Source organism: Scleropages formosus, chromosome 8 (genome assembly GCF_900964775.1).
Source record: "Scleropages formosus chromosome 8, fSclFor1.1, whole genome shotgun sequence".
Classification (NCBI taxonomy): domain Eukaryota; kingdom Metazoa; phylum Chordata; class Actinopteri; order Osteoglossiformes; family Osteoglossidae; genus Scleropages; species Scleropages formosus.
Window position 1 is genome coordinate 1,536,358 of NC_041813.1, and position 19,578 is coordinate 1,555,935.

At 45.5% G+C, this 19,578-nt stretch overlaps 1 protein-coding gene across 7 annotated transcripts in view; it reads right to left on the bottom strand.

Annotated features, from left to right (window-relative positions):
- Positions 1–238: 238 nt before the first annotated feature.
- The window catches only part of cpeb3 (cytoplasmic polyadenylation element binding protein 3), a 39,718-nt gene continuing 20,378 nt past the window's right edge, over positions 239–19,578 (bottom strand). For 5 of the 7 annotated variants that reach the window (XM_018738065.2, XM_018738072.2, XM_018738071.2 and 2 more), the window contains exons 5-11: positions 16,953–16,979; positions 14,060–14,227; positions 12,499–12,588; positions 5,102–5,220; positions 4,122–4,236; positions 3,839–4,020; positions 239–568 (exon numbers count right to left, since the gene is read on the bottom strand). In XM_018738065.2, coding sequence (XP_018593581.1) covers positions 341–568; positions 3,839–4,020; positions 4,122–4,236; positions 5,102–5,220; positions 12,499–12,588; positions 14,060–14,227; positions 16,953–16,979 — 929 coding nt within the window. In that variant the 3' untranslated portion in view covers positions 239–340. The remainder of the gene's footprint in view (positions 569–3,838; positions 4,021–4,121; positions 4,237–5,101; positions 5,221–12,498; positions 12,589–14,059; positions 14,228–16,952; positions 16,980–19,578) is intronic. The other 2 variants (XM_018738066.2, XM_018738068.2) reach the window with 2 other exon arrangements.

A 19,578-nucleotide genomic window follows, 5' to 3' on the forward strand; every position in this document is an offset into this window, starting at 1 on the left:
CTACAGAACAGGGCAATTCAAAATTATGAAATTTGTGGTGCCAAGCTAGATACCGTCCTCAGATACGGGGTTTTCTGCAAGTTTCTGCGCTAGAGTGCAAATCCTGCACGTGTAAATGACCATTTTCTTAGCTTCACTGAATATACTGGACAATGAGCTCAGATGCATTTCAAGAAAAGACCCATGTTTCGTAATTAAAGTCATCATGAAGGTCGATTAATGTTGGGGGGGGGGGGGGGGGGCAGGATTGTGGTGTACAGCGCTGTCCTGGGATGTGGTGGGATGGGATGGGATGTGGGGGGGGCGGGGAGGTCTCCGGGGCAGGGTCGTTCCCCACCCCTCAGCTCCAGCGGAAGGACACGTGTCGTGGGCGATCGCCCCCTTCCTTGACCAGCGGCTTGTGGAACTCGCGCCCGGCCCGGGAGTGAATGCTGGCCCAGCAGTACTCACAGTAGTACTGCAGACATGTGACGTTGGCACAGAAGAAGGGGGCAAACTTCCCCCCGCAGCGCGCCCCTTGGCACTCGTCACACATCTGGTCATCCAGCACGTACGGCTTCACCTCCACCTTGGGGGGACAAAGGGAAAGCGATGTCAGAGGGTGCGGCTCACGGACGTGTCGCTTTTCTGCACAAGTGACCTGTGCGCCACAAACGGTCATCGTGCGACAAGGACGGCGGCCAAAAGTGGTGCAACTGCAGACATGATTGCAGTAACAATGCAAACGAAGAGCTAAGAGTGTTTATGAAAAAAGATGGGTTACCGTACGGCAGGAGAGCATAAGCACAAGAATGGCTGTTTGGGATCGAGCAACCAAACAAAATCAGGGTACATGTCCCATCGCCTTCCATCAGGGCTCTTCATATTATGTTCTTCGATGATGAAAAGGATCACAAATTCACATTCTTGAACTCTCAATTTTCACGTGTTCAAAGATCGGACATCGAAATATATCCTGAGGATTATCTGTGTACTTCCGATGACAATCAGATATTAAGAAAAGACACCGGCAGGGGAGGAGTGCATCCCAAATACAATTAAGATTCTCGCACCGTAATAGTTTTAACCGACACACACATACCATAAGGCAATAAAAAAAAAAAAAAAAAGCCAACATGCAACAAAATTGTGATTGGAAGAAAAACTTTTGTTCGTTCTCCTGCGCCAGGGCTGACCTGAGCTTTCGTCTGTGAGCCGACTTTGAGGAGCCCCTTGTGCCACGATGTGCGTGAGGCCGTCTTTGTTCCATCAAAGCATTTATAATTCATGGCTCCAGAAAGTTACGGGGAGAACAGCGGGCGACAAAATGGAAGGAAGAACCCAGGAAAATGGAGCATCCGCAGCGTTGCCTAGCAACATTATTTTCCACCATGCTAATTTGTTTGGGGAGTACAACTTGTGCCGTGGTGTACAACCAAGTCGTCGTCCGTTCCTAACCAAACAGCCGTCTTTACGGGACGCCGTCACCATGCAGCCTGTCCAATCAGGCCAAATTACTGGCTCAAGTAAAGAAGTGGGACGAGCTGGTTGGCCCTGATGACGGTCCTCGAGAACTGTGGACCACTTCGCCTCTGCACTGATGGACCTCTCTGGCAGACTACCAGTCTTGCTTGGTCGCGATCTGGTACATATAGGGCTGACAGACTGAAAATAACCACGTGGCGGCAGCCAACTCTGGATCCCTGGAGTGCAGAGACATCTATAGGAACTGGGAGGCTTATAATTATCTTCCCAGCGTCTGCGACTTCAAATGCCAGTCAGATCTCCAGCCGTCTACGGCCATGATTACAGAGCGAGCTTTCTCCCCTTTCGCCCATACACGGAGCTCTACGCTGTCAAACATGCGCCGACACACACCGGGCGATTCAAACCCTGGACTCGAGTACATCCTCGCCACACCCAGGAAGTCCACAACGCAAGAAAACACTCCAGTTCCACCACTTGTTCCATGTTGGCAACACGAGGGAGGAAAACCGTGCTTCCAGAACTATTTAAAAAACTCCACTATTAGCGATATCGCCACAGGAAGCCCTTAGCTGGCGGTTGCCTTATTAACTTCCTGCTGCGGCGGTTTCGTCTCCTACGAGCGGCCCAACTGCGCACCGAGCCGTAGTCGCTCTTTGCTCAAGCGAAGCGATCCAAATTTGGCCTCGGACAAACGGCTACACTCCGCTGCAGAGGTCCCTTCGAGATTCCAGACTGGCGCTTGCAACTCTACAAACAGGGATGCGACGTCGCTGATCAAAATCCGAATCTGTCGAAGGCGAATTTGAACGTAGAAATCTGCGCGGATGCGAACGCGCTGCTGGTTAACAACAAAAGTTAAAATGGAAACTCATTTTCACTAATCTGCATGCACATATCAACAAAAAGATTAAAGAATTATTTGGCTTCAAATTTACATAGGAGTAATTTTCCTTTTCGGCAATGCAAAAAAATATGAGTTTATGCTCAAATTAAACTAAAAGAGTCCATGGGAACAATAATCAAGGTCACAAAATGTCAAAATGGAGAAAACTGAATTTAACTTCAAAACAATATTTTATTCCACATATATGCCACGCATAAAAATAGGACAACACTTGGTATCTGGCAGTATGATGATTTTTTGATGCATTCTAGGAAATAATTGTGGTATTGGAGATAATGTGGACTACAATCGTTTCTCCCTTTTCTTTGTGCGAATGAGAAAATTGACTTCTTCAAAAGCTGCCCTTTGTTATTGAAACTGCAGTTCCACTGGAAAAATAACAGTAAAAGGCCCTTTCTTGAAACAGAACATTAAAAAAAAAGACAAATAGTTAAATTATGTAAAATTGAAGCCAATGAGTAGTGATTCGCACATAAAGGTGTACAGCGGTGCACATGTAGTACTGTACCGTAGTACTATACAATCATTCAATATCACAGTTTCTCAAGTGCGCCCAGACTAATGGGCAGCAATGCAGATGCATATAAAACAAGTCCTATAATGACCTGTGCCGCACTGACTCTCCCCCAACAAATTCATGGATTTTGGATCTGCCAAAAATGCTCAAAGTTCTACAGCGTTCGAGATCGAATTCGAACTTCGTCACGTCCCTAGAAAAATGCCCCATCCGCATGGCAAAAATAACCCGAAGTCAAACCGAGAGAAATGCGCTGCTGCTAAAAATTAACACAATTCTGGAAAGTATCTTTCCGCTGGCAATAAAAATAAGAATGACATGGTATTTCAAGGATATTGCTCTGTGTGACAAACAAGGACAATGACTAAAATAAGACACACTAAAATTAAGCTTCAACCTTCTAAAATAAATATTTCTGCTCAGAATATATTTAGTACAGCTTCACCAGCAGAACCAGTGAGATCCAAATGAAAAGTACAGGCTCCCTTGTCACCAAGACAGAGTACGAGAAAGGCTGCAACGGGAATGGAAAAGTCCAAAGCCGTGTACCGTTGCCGCTGTGCCAGGACATGGAAAAGGTCTGTGGGAGCGATTCAGCTGTGAAATGGCTCAGCCGTTTCTAGAATCCACAGTTTGGGACTCCGTGCACGTCGGCAATTCACATCCACCGCGACGGATCCATCACACTTCAGCCGCAAGCTTGGTGACTTAGAGGTCACTGTGTTTCACAGAGACTTTTTTTCTAATCCAAAGGGCTGTGAAAAGGGCAAAACTAACGACCACCTCGGTATTTGTTAGCCAAAGTCAGGTTTTGTCGAAATTAGAAAGGTGTCGACTTTTAGCCAAACATGCATTTTCAATTTCCTTTCATGGCCATGACACGCTGAAGCAGACGAACTTCTTCCTGATATCGTCATTCGGTGCGACTTCCACCTCGCGGCTTCACTCACCCGTTTATCGATGTCGTTGTGCTGCAGCTGGACGAATCGGGCGCTGATGGCGGCGATGTAGCTCTGCTGATTGGAGAAGGCCACACGGCCGGCACCCTTAGGATACTTGAGCTCTGGGTCAGTATCGATGCCAGCGTAGCACACCCCTCCATATAGGCGGTCCATGATCATGGCCAGCTCCACTGTGACAGAGAGGAGTGGGATGGATGGGACTTCCGTGAATACGCCGAGAGGGAACCCACCAAAACAACGAGAGAGAGAAACGTGCACCACCCTCGTATACCTGCACGAAGAGGCCGAGGCACCCCACCCACAAAAATAGTCTTCCTAGGGTCCAGGGGCTGGGATCCGTCCATCACGAAGTCGCTGTCGCTGAGGTTCCAGGGTCGGATTTGAACCTAGACAGGAGATTACCATCAGCAAACTTTGGCACAGAGCTAAAAAGTGGAGTACCAGTCTGAAGTATGAGTACACCTGGACAGTACTGTTCTGGGACAAAGGGAACACGACAGTCAAGCACACACGTGTCCTGGGACCCTAGAAACTGGTGCTGAAGACCTGTAAAGATACATCTACTGATCTCCTGCTCAAACTTAATAAGCAAATGTCAAGCGTACCTAAAGTGTTGGTACTGCAATTATTTTTGTACATTTGTTACATTCAATAAACATTCAATTTTGTGTGCTTTATTCATATTCTTGTTATAAATCCTTAGCAAAACTGTGGCAACGGAAGCAGTTGGGACAGATAGTGGAGGAAAACAGCTGGGAACCTGACATACAGGAGAACTCCATTAAAATGATGTGCCACTATTTGAATGCCCTGCTGTAAATCTGGTGAGAGTGTTTGCCCAGCAAAGAGAAAATCATGGATGTGTAAGTGGAAGAGCTGGTAGCGACTATTTGATCAGAGTTCCCAGGATGCATTAGGCGTTATGGCTGCCATAAAGGCTTAATTAAACACTTGATAATGGAACTTGCTAATAGTGTTCCTTCTGTTGCTGGGCTGGATGTAGATGTAAAAAGCTAACAGAATGATGAGCTCTAGGAGGACAGTTTCGACCACAGCTGCATGTGAAGTCTGATCAAACACAAGAGAAAGGGAGGAGAAAGGGGTAAAAAGGAGAAGGAAAGATCAGAGAGGGGGGTGGGGGTATTGAATGGGGTTAATAAAGAGCAGAAAGATCAGGGAGACTTAAATTGTCTGGTGATTCACCATAGACAGGCATCACAAGCTGAGCACAAACCAGAAAGGTCAACTCACAGGTTTGTCCTTGATAGTAGGGCTAGACACGCATAGATAGAGTTTGCCGTCTTCCTCAATGCAGGCATCAATGAGGGCCTGTACAGAGGTCTCCTCTTGGAAGAGCAGGAAGGCATAGCCTGGGAGTGATCAGAAAAAGAGGGAGGCAAGTAATCAGGGTAGTCAAACAAGGAGCACCAAGAGGCTGGCATCCACCGACGACATCTGCATCGCAACATGTGCATAACTGCACCTTGAGGTAACAACAATTACACCCACCCATTTCTAAAGAGGCAAATACATTAATCCCTGAAAGGACCCAATTACTCCCTGACAGTTAATTACTCCCATGTTAAACTTTCGACCACAAGCGAGTGGAATCCCTGGGTGTTTTAGGTCAGTTTCTTCTTGAAACCCTGCTGCAGAAGCACAATGCCGTCTGAAGTCAACCTGCCCACGTAGCCAAACTGCATCTGGCTCTGTGCAGCCGCCCGCAAGCGCCACATTTCACAGATGGGTAGCTCTAGGACCACAGCGGAGGCTCCTCATTAGTTTCCCAAGCAGCTGGCAGCAGAAGTGCACAGGGCCATCAATGAGAGCCCTACAGTAGGCCTGAATTGTGACTCCACTCCATCATGGGACCCATTTTGCCACTGCCCAACAACCCGCCCCTACAAGGAGGAGAAAAGCAGAAACAACCTGCTGCACAGTTTCATCTATTGACCTTCTTCCTTCCTCTTCTACTCCACTCACAAAAACGATTCCTCACCACATGAGGACAGCATTCTAAGGTCACGCTTAGCAAGAACAGGAATTAAAAGTTTCAAACTCCGCTAAATCTACAGAAACCCCATTGGCCAACTTTCACCCACTGCATGGTCTACTCATGAAGCTTCACACAAAGAGCCTCAGTCAAGTGGACAGCAATAATGCCCCGGCGGGTTCTTGCCCTACAATGACAAGGTCACGAAGAGCCGGAGCGCAGGCCGCTGTCCACGTGGCTGCCGCTTTGCAGTCTCGGAATCCTGCGGGGGACCAGCTTGTCAGAGCAGATGAAGCTCCTGCCCCTCAGCACGCCTGCAGCAGCAGACATCCCTCCACGAGCCCCAAATCCTTCACTAAAGCATTCTATAAAGTCCCTGTCCTCTGGTACTTGCAGTGCTTCACATCTACGCAAAGCCATAAAGTCTCTGTCACGGCTATTATGTATTGGCCTTTGCTTCAAAGGAACACAGATTTCACGATGACAAGGCTGATATTGTCATTTGTGCTGCATTTGTTTGCTCTCAGAGCAAATCATCAGCTGAGTCCTCATACAAGTCACTGTATGATGTTTCGATGGTTCAGTGGGTGTTTCAATGCCTGAAACCCTTGGGCCTGGAAATACAGCCAGAAAATAGGGCAGAGAGCACAGCGTGAAAAAAACATCACATCTCATTCCTGTGCATTAAACACGGGGAAAAATAACATCTACAAAACAGTGCAAAAAAAGGTGACAGCATGAAATGTTTCCAGTCCTCCTTGATGTTACGATCATGAGATCACCCCTCAAGGCTGCTAAGGACTTAGGACTTGAAAGATAAATAAGAATTGGATGAAAACTATCTATTGTAAGTGTTCCTTCTGTTGCTGTTTTTTCTGAGGGTTACCACACCTTACCTTGTCTTGAAACCACAGTAAATTTAGGCAGGAATAAAACTCAGTTCAGAAATGCTCAGTTTAGAACAGCAATGAGCAGGGCAGCTGTAGACATCAACACACAGAGCAACAATCTGCTCTGCAATGGAGCAGGAACATTGATGTAATATTGTTAAATTCCATAATGGGACCCATTTTGGGAGTCCCTCAAGTCTGTCCCAGAATAGTGTGGAGGGGGGGAATGAACCACTAACAGTGTATAGTGGGCAGTTTGAGATCATACCCCTTGAACATTTGACTGTGGAAGTACAGCACAAAGCATCACTGTTGTCTTCCCCATCGCACTCCAGCTTTCAAGGTTTTGTCACAAATCTCTTTCACATTGAAACAAGGCACTTGAAGGTGCACTCAGAGACACAAAAAAAAAAAAAAAAAGCAATTTGATGTCACACAGGTGCAAGGTGAGACACTGCAGACAGTGCTGATGGTAGGCAGTAGACCAGAGCTGGCAGAGTAAAGGTACCACAGTAAAATACTTCACTCTGCTTGAGTGGTCCATGTCAATAGCATCCATGCATCATTGTTCCCGGTGCCGAAAGGGGAAGGGAGGAATGGGGGCAGGCTGCCTTTTCCTATTAATCAATTTATTTTCTGCTGTACAGATGTCAAAAGACACTCACATTCAGTCCAGGGATAAGCAACAGGAACATTTCAAGGGCTTCTGTAAACCCAGTTCTTTGCCTGCCCAGTCTGGGTCATCAGCTGTAGAAGATACCAGAACAGTGGTATCCCTTAACTATCCTACCATAGGGTAGGTTCCAGAACAGGATGTAAGCCCAATGGGCCTAAGAAATAAGGACAGAGGCATATTAGTTTGGACATGTCAGATGATGAGGTGCTACAATGATTTTTTTTTTTAAGCTGGTTTAAGTTATATACCTAGGCTATGACACTTGCTTTAAGTGTCCAGCTCTATAGCCATATGTGACTGGGACATATTTGGGAATTCAGTTATGTGAAATGGATGGGGAAAGGAAAGCATCTATGCCAGCAGAAAGCAAACCACTGCACCAGAAAGTATCAGGAAAGCCTGAGAGGCGAGGTGAGCCAACACCACACTGCCTGCTGGTAGCCTCAGCCAACCCTCTCAACACATCCTGTCAACATGACAGTGTTCCGCAGGCACTCAAATTAATAGCTTGTCTGCGTCTGACAACTGCGAGGGCCCCACACCATCGTCTCCGGGTAAGCAATAATACCCTCGTACAACAGCACTGCAACAGACAAGCTGGCTGTGGATTCAATAATGATAGGATTCTTCACCGCAAATCTATCAACATCAGTGTTTTCGAACAAAGCGGACCAAGACCACACCTTCCAGAATTAAAAAAAAAAAAAAACAAGATAGTACACTTAAGATCTTCTGCCACGTACACATTTCAGAACTCCTCAAATTTCCAAACACACGTACACATGTTTATTACTAGCTAAGGCGTTGTAGCATTATGTCGATTGCAGTGTTCAGCTTTATATGCTAATCTAGGCAGTTTTTTCCTCTCTTCAGTCCTGGACATGCCATTCTTGCCTGGTCAGCAGGCAGAGACAAACAAACATAACTACTACCTTGGATGTTCACTAACCAACTGCATTCAACTGCAAGGTCAACAGTGCTGCCGCTTGTTACCTACACGCCTCATGCTCTGAGAGCAGGACCTCCTTCGACAGATGGCTTGCATTTCGAATGGCTCCTCCATCTGGGCAAAGAAACTGGTGTGATCCATTCCTAAGGCTTTCAGTCAAACAACTCAGACCAAAGGTCTGTGTCTGAACTCCAGAGATAAACCATTCATTTACCCTGTATGTTACTAACTCCATGGAATGACATTTTAACATCTTCTTACCAGTTGAGCACAAAGATTAACATCATCCTTATGAGGATTCAAACTTCTCTCTTGTGCCAGGACACTGCAGTGCAGTCTTCTCATACACATGTGTGATGCTCAAGACAAACACATGAAGGTTACTAGATATTAGCTCAAGCATTTCATGTTATTATTGTTCATTCATTTTAGCAGACATCTCCAATTTCACATACAACATTAGGTTTTTACACTAAGCTACTACTTACAATAACTCATTTAACTCATCTTAGGTTCATCTCTATAAACAGTTACTTTGAACACAACATTTTAAGAGCTCTAGCAGAAGCAAAGAGTCAAGTGCAGGTGGTACAGTATGAGAAACTAAAGTTTATCCATCATCCATGCAGAATCAGGAGATGCTAGACATTTGCAGAAGAAGCAGGAACAACACATTCATACTCAAGTGCAATCAATGACGTGAAGCAGAGCTTCAGAACAGTTCTGCTCCAAACGCATTCCAATACAGACAATGGTGACTCTGACCCCACTATGCACGACGACTCGTATACATAGACCTGACATAAATACAGATGTAAACACAAACTTGCATACACACACACACACACACACACCTGCAAAGGAAAGCCAGACAAGTGAAGAAAATACCTAGGTTCATAAAGCCAGAAAACCCCTACGAAGTTGGCCTGAGGGTGTGATAGAGGCACGGGGGGGGGGGGGGAGGCACAGCCATGGATCCAGACACGGTGCTGCTCTATGATGGAAATGAAGGAGCACTCGCTCAGCCCTGGATGAGAACATCGAGCTCCTTCTTGGGCAACACTGAAGACATTTGTCAGCCTGTCCATCCAGCTTCACAGTACAGAAGTTAAAGGTGGAGCTCAGGAGCACGCAGACATAAATCCAACTCAAACACACAAACTCAACATGTGTAGATACACATAACGAAATTAGTTGCCTTCTTTGCAGAACAACAACGTAATACTCTTATGTTCACACAATGCTTCTACTCCAAAACAGCATGTGAATTCAGTTGCCAACTTTTTAGAAACTATTCGCAGGTTAAGTCACGGTGTTTCATCTTGAACCACCAACCCCAATATTACAGAACTGTGTGGCCAAGGATCCAAATGGGGGGAAACAGAAATGCACGGAGACTCGTGCCCTTCGGAGGATTTGCCAGACATCATCCTTCAGCATAGAGCACATCGGAAGAATGAGGAGCTGAATCTGCTTAACGGCCTCTGCCCGTGCCGATCCCCTGTGAAGGGTCAAGTCCTTATTTTACTGTTGTTGGGGATTAAGTTGAAACAAACGCTGTTACGGATTTGACCGGATAACGCTCACAGGCCGACCCACAGCACACTGCTCTACAGGATCACTTAGAGAACATTGTTTCTTAGGAAGGGGGGTCAAATTGTTCAATATTACATGAGGACAGTGGAAGAGCACCACTGAAAACCAAAAAAGGAAAAAGTGAAGTGGTCACATCCTTTGACCATTAGTGGAAAGCGATACATAAACATGATATTCGGAAAAGATTCACAACCCCCATGAGGGGACATGAGAGCCAGAGATCAGCATGGTTTGATGAACTGAAATAAATCACAGACACTCAATGTTATCACGAAAAATTAGAAAAAAGAAAATTAGCACTCTGGCCAGATGCGAGGTCTATGCACACTTTCGCCCACCGAGATCCACCCCACAACCTCCCAGAACCCCAGAAACAGAGATGGTCCCACAGAAAGGGAGTAACAAATACACACTGCTTAAAGTAACAGATTTCCTGAGAAACAAAACTGGCAGAAACCAGATGGCTAAGAGCAGCACCACCAGACTGCATCCGAATCTTTAGTTGGTGAATCAAATGTTCTCTACTAAATTTACAACCCAACCCACTACTAGTACTCTTCATTGTAGAAATGAGTCCCCTAATAATCCCTCCTGACGCAGTCAAATTTAGGGGTGAGCCAAAAAAAATCATCCCCGCTCCACTCCTTCTAGTAAAGGGTTCCATACTGCTGTGTACCCTCGTACTACAGGCCACTACACAGTGCAGTGCCATTGAAGTATCTGAGCTACATGTCAAAGGGCGCTCTTTCACAGCACAGAAGGAGCCTGGAACATTCCAAACTGGTAAACGATTTCTGAGCTGTGAGATGTCAAGCAGCAGGAGAGTACCTTGAGGGACAGGAAACGCAACACACGAGGGAAGGAGAGGTAGCTGTGCCCTTCCAGCCCATGACCCCAAGGGTGCTGTGTGCGTTGCTACCAAAAAAGAATATTAAATAATAATATTGTTTTTCCACCACTGCAGGGAGATTCATAACTTTTTACAGGGCAGCAGACAGGAGGTGACAGTCATCTTCCATTTAGTCATTTCATCCTGCTGGGAAGAATATTTCATAGAGACTAATTAAACAGCCAAAGAGATGCCTACATCTGCAGCCCAATGGTGACAAGCAAAGGGAACCACACAGAGACAAGACATATGGACACACACACACACACACACACACACACACACAAAAAGAGACATGACCGTAGAAGTTGCAGTCACACCCAGTGAAACCATACCAAACTATGCAATTCATCATTACATTTTTCCAAAGGAAGGAACGGTCCAATTAAAGCGTGTAGGTGGCCATATGGCACTTCTGCACATGTCATCAATTACAGTAAACGGTGCCCCCTTTTGTGGAGAGCTAGTAAACGAGATTACATACAGCATGTTGGGTGTTTTCTCTGCAGACGTGTGGTTAACTGCGTGAGTCACTCCTGTAAAAGGATGCCACATTTTTCTTGGAAGGCTTGCAGGGGAGACCAAACAGTTTAAATTTTTTTAAAAAGAAGAAGGGGGGGGGGGAAAAAAAAAAAAAAAAAAAAAAAAAAAAAAAAAAAAAAAAAGAGAACAGGTCAGGTTCTGGTGTTTCACCAGATGCCGTGTATTACCATCTGCTCCAAGAATTCCAGCTATTTCCAGTCCAGTTTTAAAGGCTTTTTTAATATATCGTGCAGCGCTGCTGTTTGAGGGGGAAACTGAAATAACACAAGACTCTGGGAAGGGTTTGGGGTGGGATCACCTGTCCAAATGAAAATTCCCCACAACGTGCAGGACGACCGACAGGTGGCCTTAGGCTCTGGCTTTCCAGCCCGGGACACGCGTTGTGCACTGCGAGATAAAACCTGTTGCAACCCACAGCAGTCAAGCGCACACCTGCAGCCTCCGAGCCGGAGCAGGAAATCGGACTCAGCCTGCGTAGTAGTGAGATGTGGGAGAACGCTTTCGACATCCTCATATCTGCATACAACACAATTTCAAACAAACTTCTATTTTTAAGGGAGAGTGGGACACCCCCCCCCCTCACCCTCCACAGGAATGACCCATACACAAAAAATTTCTCTGCAACATTATACAGCTAAGTAATTACACTAAAATTATTCAGAAGACTTTAAATTGTAGCAAAGTGAAGTACTACAGAAGGCTTTATTGCAGGTTGCTGTGAAAAAGGTCAGTGCCGTGCTTAGCGAAACTGAAAATGTTTATTTCTCAATTTTATTAAAAAGTCTGCACAAGTGAAATATTTAAAGACATGCAAAAGGACCGGTTGTTATGGCAACCACCAGAAACATTCCAGAATGAAACAGGTCTTTCTTTACACAGAAAGAGAGATAAAAGAACATGGTATGAATATGTCTCTCACACACACACACACACACACACACACACACACACACACACACACACACACACACACACACACACACACACACACACACACACAGAGAGAGAGGAATAGGTGGTGCCGTCTGCTCTGAGTGGCGCTTGGCCCAGGCCTGTGTGTATTTGTCCTGGATGTTGGATGAAAGGAGCTCATTATTGCAGCAGGTAATTACCTTTGGGTGGGAAGTAGGACTTGCTTTCCGCTTTGTGAGGCCAGTCCACCACGAGGTGTCCGTAGCGCCGGAAACTGTTGGTGATTTCGTCTGCGCAGACAGAAAAAGAGAGCACAGAGTCCTCTTTATCCTCTTAAAAACCATGAGGTCATTGTCTGAGAGAGCTCCAGATAGGCGACTGAAAACATGGCCAAGAACTGTCATTACCACTGTTATTTATGGAAGCCACATTCATACACCATGGTGCAAGGTGTGTTGTCGGATATCGGACAAGCATTCGATCAACGTACAAAAACATGGTTCGTTTCCTGCACGCTTCTGACAAGAGAATGATTTTCAGATTGAAATGAGGTCACCTTCTTCCTTTCAGATACTTGGACTGCAGCTGAAGCACAAATATTAAAAGCGGAATAATATTCGGTCTTGAAGAACATTCTGGCTGGAAGTCAAATATTGCACTGCAGTAGGTGTTGCGGCAGAAAAGACCGGGACCACCGTCTAATGGCAAAGCAGGAACTGCGGGACATGGCTGCAGGGACACGTGAACCCATCGTGGTGGTAGCTCTAATGTGTGCACTACCCTAAATAGACATACATTAGCACTTTTATAAAGAAGCAGATGAAGAAGCATTTGGACCCGTCTCCATTCGGTGTCATTGGCTACGTTGCTTCACCCGAATACTCAGCCTCATTATTTCCTCATTCGCAGCCCCACTGCAGCGATGGTCGCGTTCTTCCGGCCGCTTTAAACTTCCCATGTCGACTGGGGAGAGAAGCCACTGCACCACAGAGCCCAAACCCCTCGCTCTACAACATGCATATTTCACAGCATGCTTAGACTCAAAGTTCTGAGCTTTACCAGCCATGATTATATTTGTAAAGAACACTTTTTTGCTCTCTTTAATAAAGCCTTCAGGGAGAACAGTTCCCATTCCTGAAGTCCTACTACTTTAGCCCCTGGCAGAGCTGCAGTGAAGACGGCGTGGGAAAGACCATCACATGTCTAGAAGCAGACAATCACTGCCTGTTGGCAATGGCAGTGCGCCCTGCACACAGAGGCAGGACAATGGCCTGGGAGGCAGCCACTCCCCCTTTCTTAGGCCCTGAGTTGTCTAAAGCAGTGCTGATACTCAGACAGGACTGAAGCTTGAAGGCTCGACAAATCTGCCACGTTGGGGTCAGAAGACACGACGCGATGGTGGGAAATTGTGTTGATCCAGAGACGCCACCCTGCAGGTTTTTATTATTTATGCATCAGTGTTGGGTTTACATTTGAAAATCAAGGTCAGATCACTTATGTTGGCTGTTCAATTATACCAATAAGAAGGGGTAAGACAGCACACACCCATCCAGCTTGCTAAGATCATGCACTTGTAACCTGAAGGTTGCTTGTTCAAACTCCTGGAAGAGGGCTGTGTTGTAACATCCCTGGGCAAGGTGAAGTTGAGGAAACTGCACCATTAGAAACACTTTAAGAGAAACAAACCACTTACAGAACTGACTCAACCTGCCCTAGTCACAAAAGGGTGGGGAGGGGAAAAAAAAAAAAAATGCTGCAGACCTTCATCGATGTCAGGGGGCAGCCCGCCGACAAACACCTTCCTGGAGTAGCGCTCGATCCGCTCTCCGTTCTGACATCGCGTGGGAGAGCCGATGCCGGGCGTCAACGACTGTTCGCCGTGGCCCTCGTCCAAAAAGCCGTCTTCGAAGGGGAACAGTGACGAGCGGCCTGGGCCGAGAGAGTTGCAGGGGGAGGAGGAACAGAGAAGATACAGGAAAAATGCAAATTAGTTAAAGTGTACAAACACACATCGTTATGTACAGCACAATGACCACCATCATTCACAGATGGAAAGGCTAACGGGGGGAAGACACTTTTCTCCAAAAACATTCTCCCCATTCATTGCTGACCTGCCTTAACCCATACACTGCGAGTGCATCTGTGGATGAGACCAGGCAGGACGGGGTGAACGAAAACAGAAAATAACCAAAAACACATGGCTCCCCCTGGCTTTCCACAAAAACTCATCTCTGGACCCTTTGAGATCTCAGGGTAAGAGACCCACGGGAAATGAGTTCACAAGTAAATAGAGTCTCGAGTGCAACTCTGAACGTTGTACTGGGGAGTGAGAGCGGCCTAGCTGAAGCCTGGGGGAGGAGGGGGGCTTAGCCACATGGCTTGCAATACACAGCGTGCCCTGCGACTCCATGGGGAATTATGGGAAAACATGGCAGCGAGGTGTCACTCTGAAGGCAGAGGACTGGTGGAAAAAAACCACACTGGAAGCATGAAACAGTTCACACACACAACAATGGTGCTGTCCTGAAAAAGACACCTTCGGAATGTCACCGCGCAGTTATGTGCAATTTCCTCCGTTCACCTGAGCAGCGTTTTTTTCCTCCTACAACGTTATGCAGGCATGGGCAGCGCATTTATCCCCCCTCAACAAGAGCAGAAATATTTTAAGAGGAACGGTCTCTTGGGAAATATAAATTCAAACTGTACTCTGCAATTTACACATCAATTTCCAAATGCAAAACAAAATGGATTCCGGCTGCAATTCATTTTTCAAACATCTGCCAGATTCACGCGAGTGAATAGGGACTCTGAGCTCTTTAATTGCTCACCATTTAGTCTTCTGCACAAGTATCACCATGGGCAAGAGAGTTGCGCGGAAAGGCGGGAGGCTGCATAGCAGGAAACTCATGACAGCAGTAATAAAAGCAACAGCCACTTGCAGAAAATTAAGATACTTGAATTTCCCACTATAATCCTACAAATGCTATGTACTGCTGAGTTAAAAAGCTAAAGAGCAACACGTCACCCATCTCTGCCTCCTTCCCTCTGGGGGTTTTATGTGCGGATTGAATAATGAACAACGTTCGACTGTCTCGCTTCAGAACACTGGTCTACAGCTGTTCTCGAAGGGATGGTTTCAATTAAATGAAGATGCTTATAATGAAATAAGGAGGGTCTCAAAAACCCTCAAATCACAGCAAGTCCCTCCCCACAAACAAAGAAGCTTGCAGCATTTTAAGGAAATCGCTTAAAAAGTAGACTGAAAAGCAAGTTGACAACTGATTTACAACCAAACCTCAACCATCAAAAATGACTTAATTTCAAATTTAGTGACATGGCACAATGCCAGTCAACTGCCTTGTATGATAAAATGGAATTAAATCACATTATAGTGGGCTTAGAGAAGAGGCAAAGAAAACACACACCGATCCTGTCGATAACCTACATACCTGCACAAAACTTCAAGTAAACAGATTAGTTCACTCATCATCCCATCGCCCCCATTGCCCCCCCAAAGTCTCAATCAGCAGTTCCAGACTTTGTGGTTAGGGCATTCAGTAGATGATCTGGGCACCAAAATTAATGTGTAAATCCACCTCAGTGCATGCAATACAGCAATACATGTAGCCAATGAATTCAGATCCTCACAGCACTGCTAGGAAGTTGCAACAAGACAAGTTTGTTGCCACAACTTCGCAGGAAGTTTGTGAGAATTGCAGCAGAAATGATTGACGGTATGATTAGACACTGCAGCTGCCGATGTGAAATTAGTGTAACACTCCAGATCAATAGAGTACACTCACGTTAAGATGCACCATCCATCAAGTACGTTTGTTAATGAGTCAATGTGTAACTTCAGAAGTCTTTAACTGTGTAAAAGCACAGGTTCGTGGTTTAACCCAAAAGTCCTGTGCGGAAGAGCAATACAAGTAATTTACCTACTGACAATTATGACGAAACGGTGGAGGCTCATTTTCCAAAACGACCTACAGACACAGGACATCACAAGTTTTTCAACCTTCCGTCATCTTATGTTTTAAAGCCTACGATTGAGATCGAAGGGTATAAAAATACAAGACAATTCACAGGAATTCAGATCTAGTGGAAAGAGAGGCCCGGGTTCAGGCCATCCGAACACTGTGGAAGGATGAAGGAGAGTTGACTTCATCCAGCCCAGAGACAGCATGAAGTCATCTAAAACGAAACTTTTAGGATCGCCAATTGGTATTCAAGCTGTAAAAATGACCAGAGCGAAACACTACACATGGTGCTCGTCCCTTATTAGGCTACCTGCATGTCCTTCAAATCCTCCCACCTGCATTTTAAACACTAAACTCTTTCAATAAACGCTCCCTCCACGTTAGTAACACATTGATTCAATAGAGAATGTACAGACAGAGCGCAATCGCAAGCCACATTTATTAAGCCACGTAGTACATGCCACTTGTCAGAGACCAGTCTATAATCCCTTACAATCGTATTAAAAGCAGTGTCGAAAATGATTAAAATGCATGAAAATGTCAAGATTCAATCTAATCACAGACAGATGAAGCCAAGTATTATCTGGCATCACGATATTCCCCCAGGACTGAGAGGAGCTACTGATTGCAAATCGCTGCAAGCAAAAACACAGAGAATGAAAGTGGCACTTTACCTCTTCTGCGCCCATAGCTCCTGGCTGCTTGTGAACGGGGGGGGGTGGGGGGTGAGAGAGAGACACAGAGAGAGAGACAAGAGACAGAGAGAGGTGGGTCTGCGGGGTTTTTTTCGGACAGAAAACTTGAGCAATTGAGCACACATTGGGTCAAAGGCAATAGTGCAACATGGAAAGTGTTCGAACAGCAGAGGGAATGAGAACTTTAGTGCTTTTCTACTGGACAGAAGGACCACTGGGTAGATGTCCATGTTGTACACGCATCTCAAAATGCTGGGAATGAGCTATTCAGGGCAGGGTGCACAATGCTCTCCGCAGCAGGAAGGTACTGATGTCTCCAGAGCCACACAGCAGTAGACACGATGTATGAAGAACCGGCCGTCCCGCTCCTTAGGTCAACCTGCTGACCTCTGGGAAAACTAAGTGTGTTGCTGCTCTCTAATGATGGTTATTTCGGGTCTTCACAAGATCATCACAGAAGCAGAGTCTTCATATCCTGATAAAACAAATCCCACTGGTTCCTACACGTACCACACCTGACCCGCATTGCGCACACACACACGCACGCACACACGCGCGCGCTTTAAAACTGAAAATATAAAATGTTCACAAGCAGTATAGAACTACTGTCTCAGAACAGCAGAAGGAGTTTGTAGGTTCTCTTTCCAATAAAAGGTACAAACAAATGAAATCAGCAGTGATCAGGTGGCAAAGGATCCTAGTTAAACTCCCACCCGTTCTGTTAAACCACCAAATAAAATATATGCAAGGCCTCACGTGACAGTATTCAAATATTCAATGCAGTGGGTGTACGGCTCTCACTGCGCATATACTGCTCTTAACTTCATGAGGGATCGAACGATTTTTTTATCCCAATCCCACAGGATGCTAAGTGTGCCGCGTGTGTCTCCCTGACACTTCAAAAGGTCAACGACCACAATGTGTTACAAGACTCTCTCTTTTGAAATATGACCCATAATGATTGAAACATTTTCTAAGAATTATGAACACAGACCACAACTATAAAATCAATATATGTTTCGGGTTACCTGCCCAAGCTGTATATGGGCAGAGCAGCAGACTGATACCCTGGTGGAACATTTTTGCCTTTAAGATCTCGAGATTGTTCTCAATTCTCCTGCTCACAGGCTAGTGGCATGACCACCTTATTAAAAAACTTTCGTGCATGACTCCACAATAAAACAGGCATACAAACTGTCCTCTGCAACAGCTGGGTCCACAGCTATATGCTTGAGTGTTAAGGCACCAAAAAGTAACTGGAGGGATACCTTATAAAGAAGATTAAAAAAAGAACTTCCCAACAGCCCATCACAGCAACTCCTCCCCAACCCAGCAACCATGATCCTATGCAGAACTCGCATGATAAACCGACATCAGCAGGGCCCCACTGCGATCCTATCCACGTGAGAGACATTGTTTTTGGGTCGTTTCTCTTCCTTTTCACTTAGAGCCCCGGCAGCCCTTCTTCGTCAGTATGGAGAGACGGAGGAGCCCGCAAGAGGTCATGGGGAAGAGAACAAGAAGCCTGGCAACCGGGGAAGAATGCTGATCACCTCAGTGCCAGCCTTGTGAAAACATGGTCACCACTGTGGTGTTTTAGGAAATTACTTCTTAGGCACTCCCTACACTCCGTTCACTGCCACACAACCATGGAAGAAGTCAAATAGAGCAGAAAGACCCAGAACCATAACATAACCCATTCGAACCAAGAGAACATAGAGGATGCTCAGGTTCTTAAGGATGCTGGCAGCAGGCAATGACCAGTAGCCCATGGTCAACCAACAAAAATACAACTCAAGCCTGACAAACTTGAAACTACTGAGGATTTTAATGCCATTAAAGATACATACATTTATTGATTTAGTTGATGCTTTTCTCCAAAGAAACTTACGATGTTAAACTGCTCAAACGATTTTACTCATTCATACAGCTGAGCTCTTTTTTTTTTTTTTTTTTTTTTAAACTGCAGTGATTTTTGGCTAAATACCTTGCTCAAGCAGGAGATGCCATTTGAACTTGGCTCTTTTCACTCCAAAGGCAGCACCTGTGACCACTGTGCTACCCCAACCTCAACTTCATCCTAACAAATTTAGAAGAAAATCAGGCACAAAAATCCCAACAAACTTTAAATTAGTTATATTGTGCTCATATTTTTATTTGATATGGACTACTGGGTTTCAGACCCAATCGAATTGCTGCACCTATCATTTCGGCACGAAAAATAAGGAATAAGGAATGTGTCGTTCATCCGCCATACTCAATTCATACATTGTTTCTAAAGACATGAATGACATTGACTATAAGAATTCAAACCCCTTGTACCTGCGCGCGCGCACACACACACACACCTCCCGCAACAGAGTGCATTTTTAGGAGACAGCAGAGCTGCAAAATTCCTCCGAGTTTAGCCTCCTGACATACAAGCAGTATAAAAGCAAACTCCACTCTTCAAACACAGACTCATGGGAGGTGTGACACATCCCAAGGGATGAAAAGAAAAGACTTTCTGCCCAAATGTGAAAACCAAACCAGTATTTTGCCCACAGGGGTGTTGTGAGAGTAATAAGTGACTCACTTAATGCCTGTCTTGCTAAAGCCCCTTTAT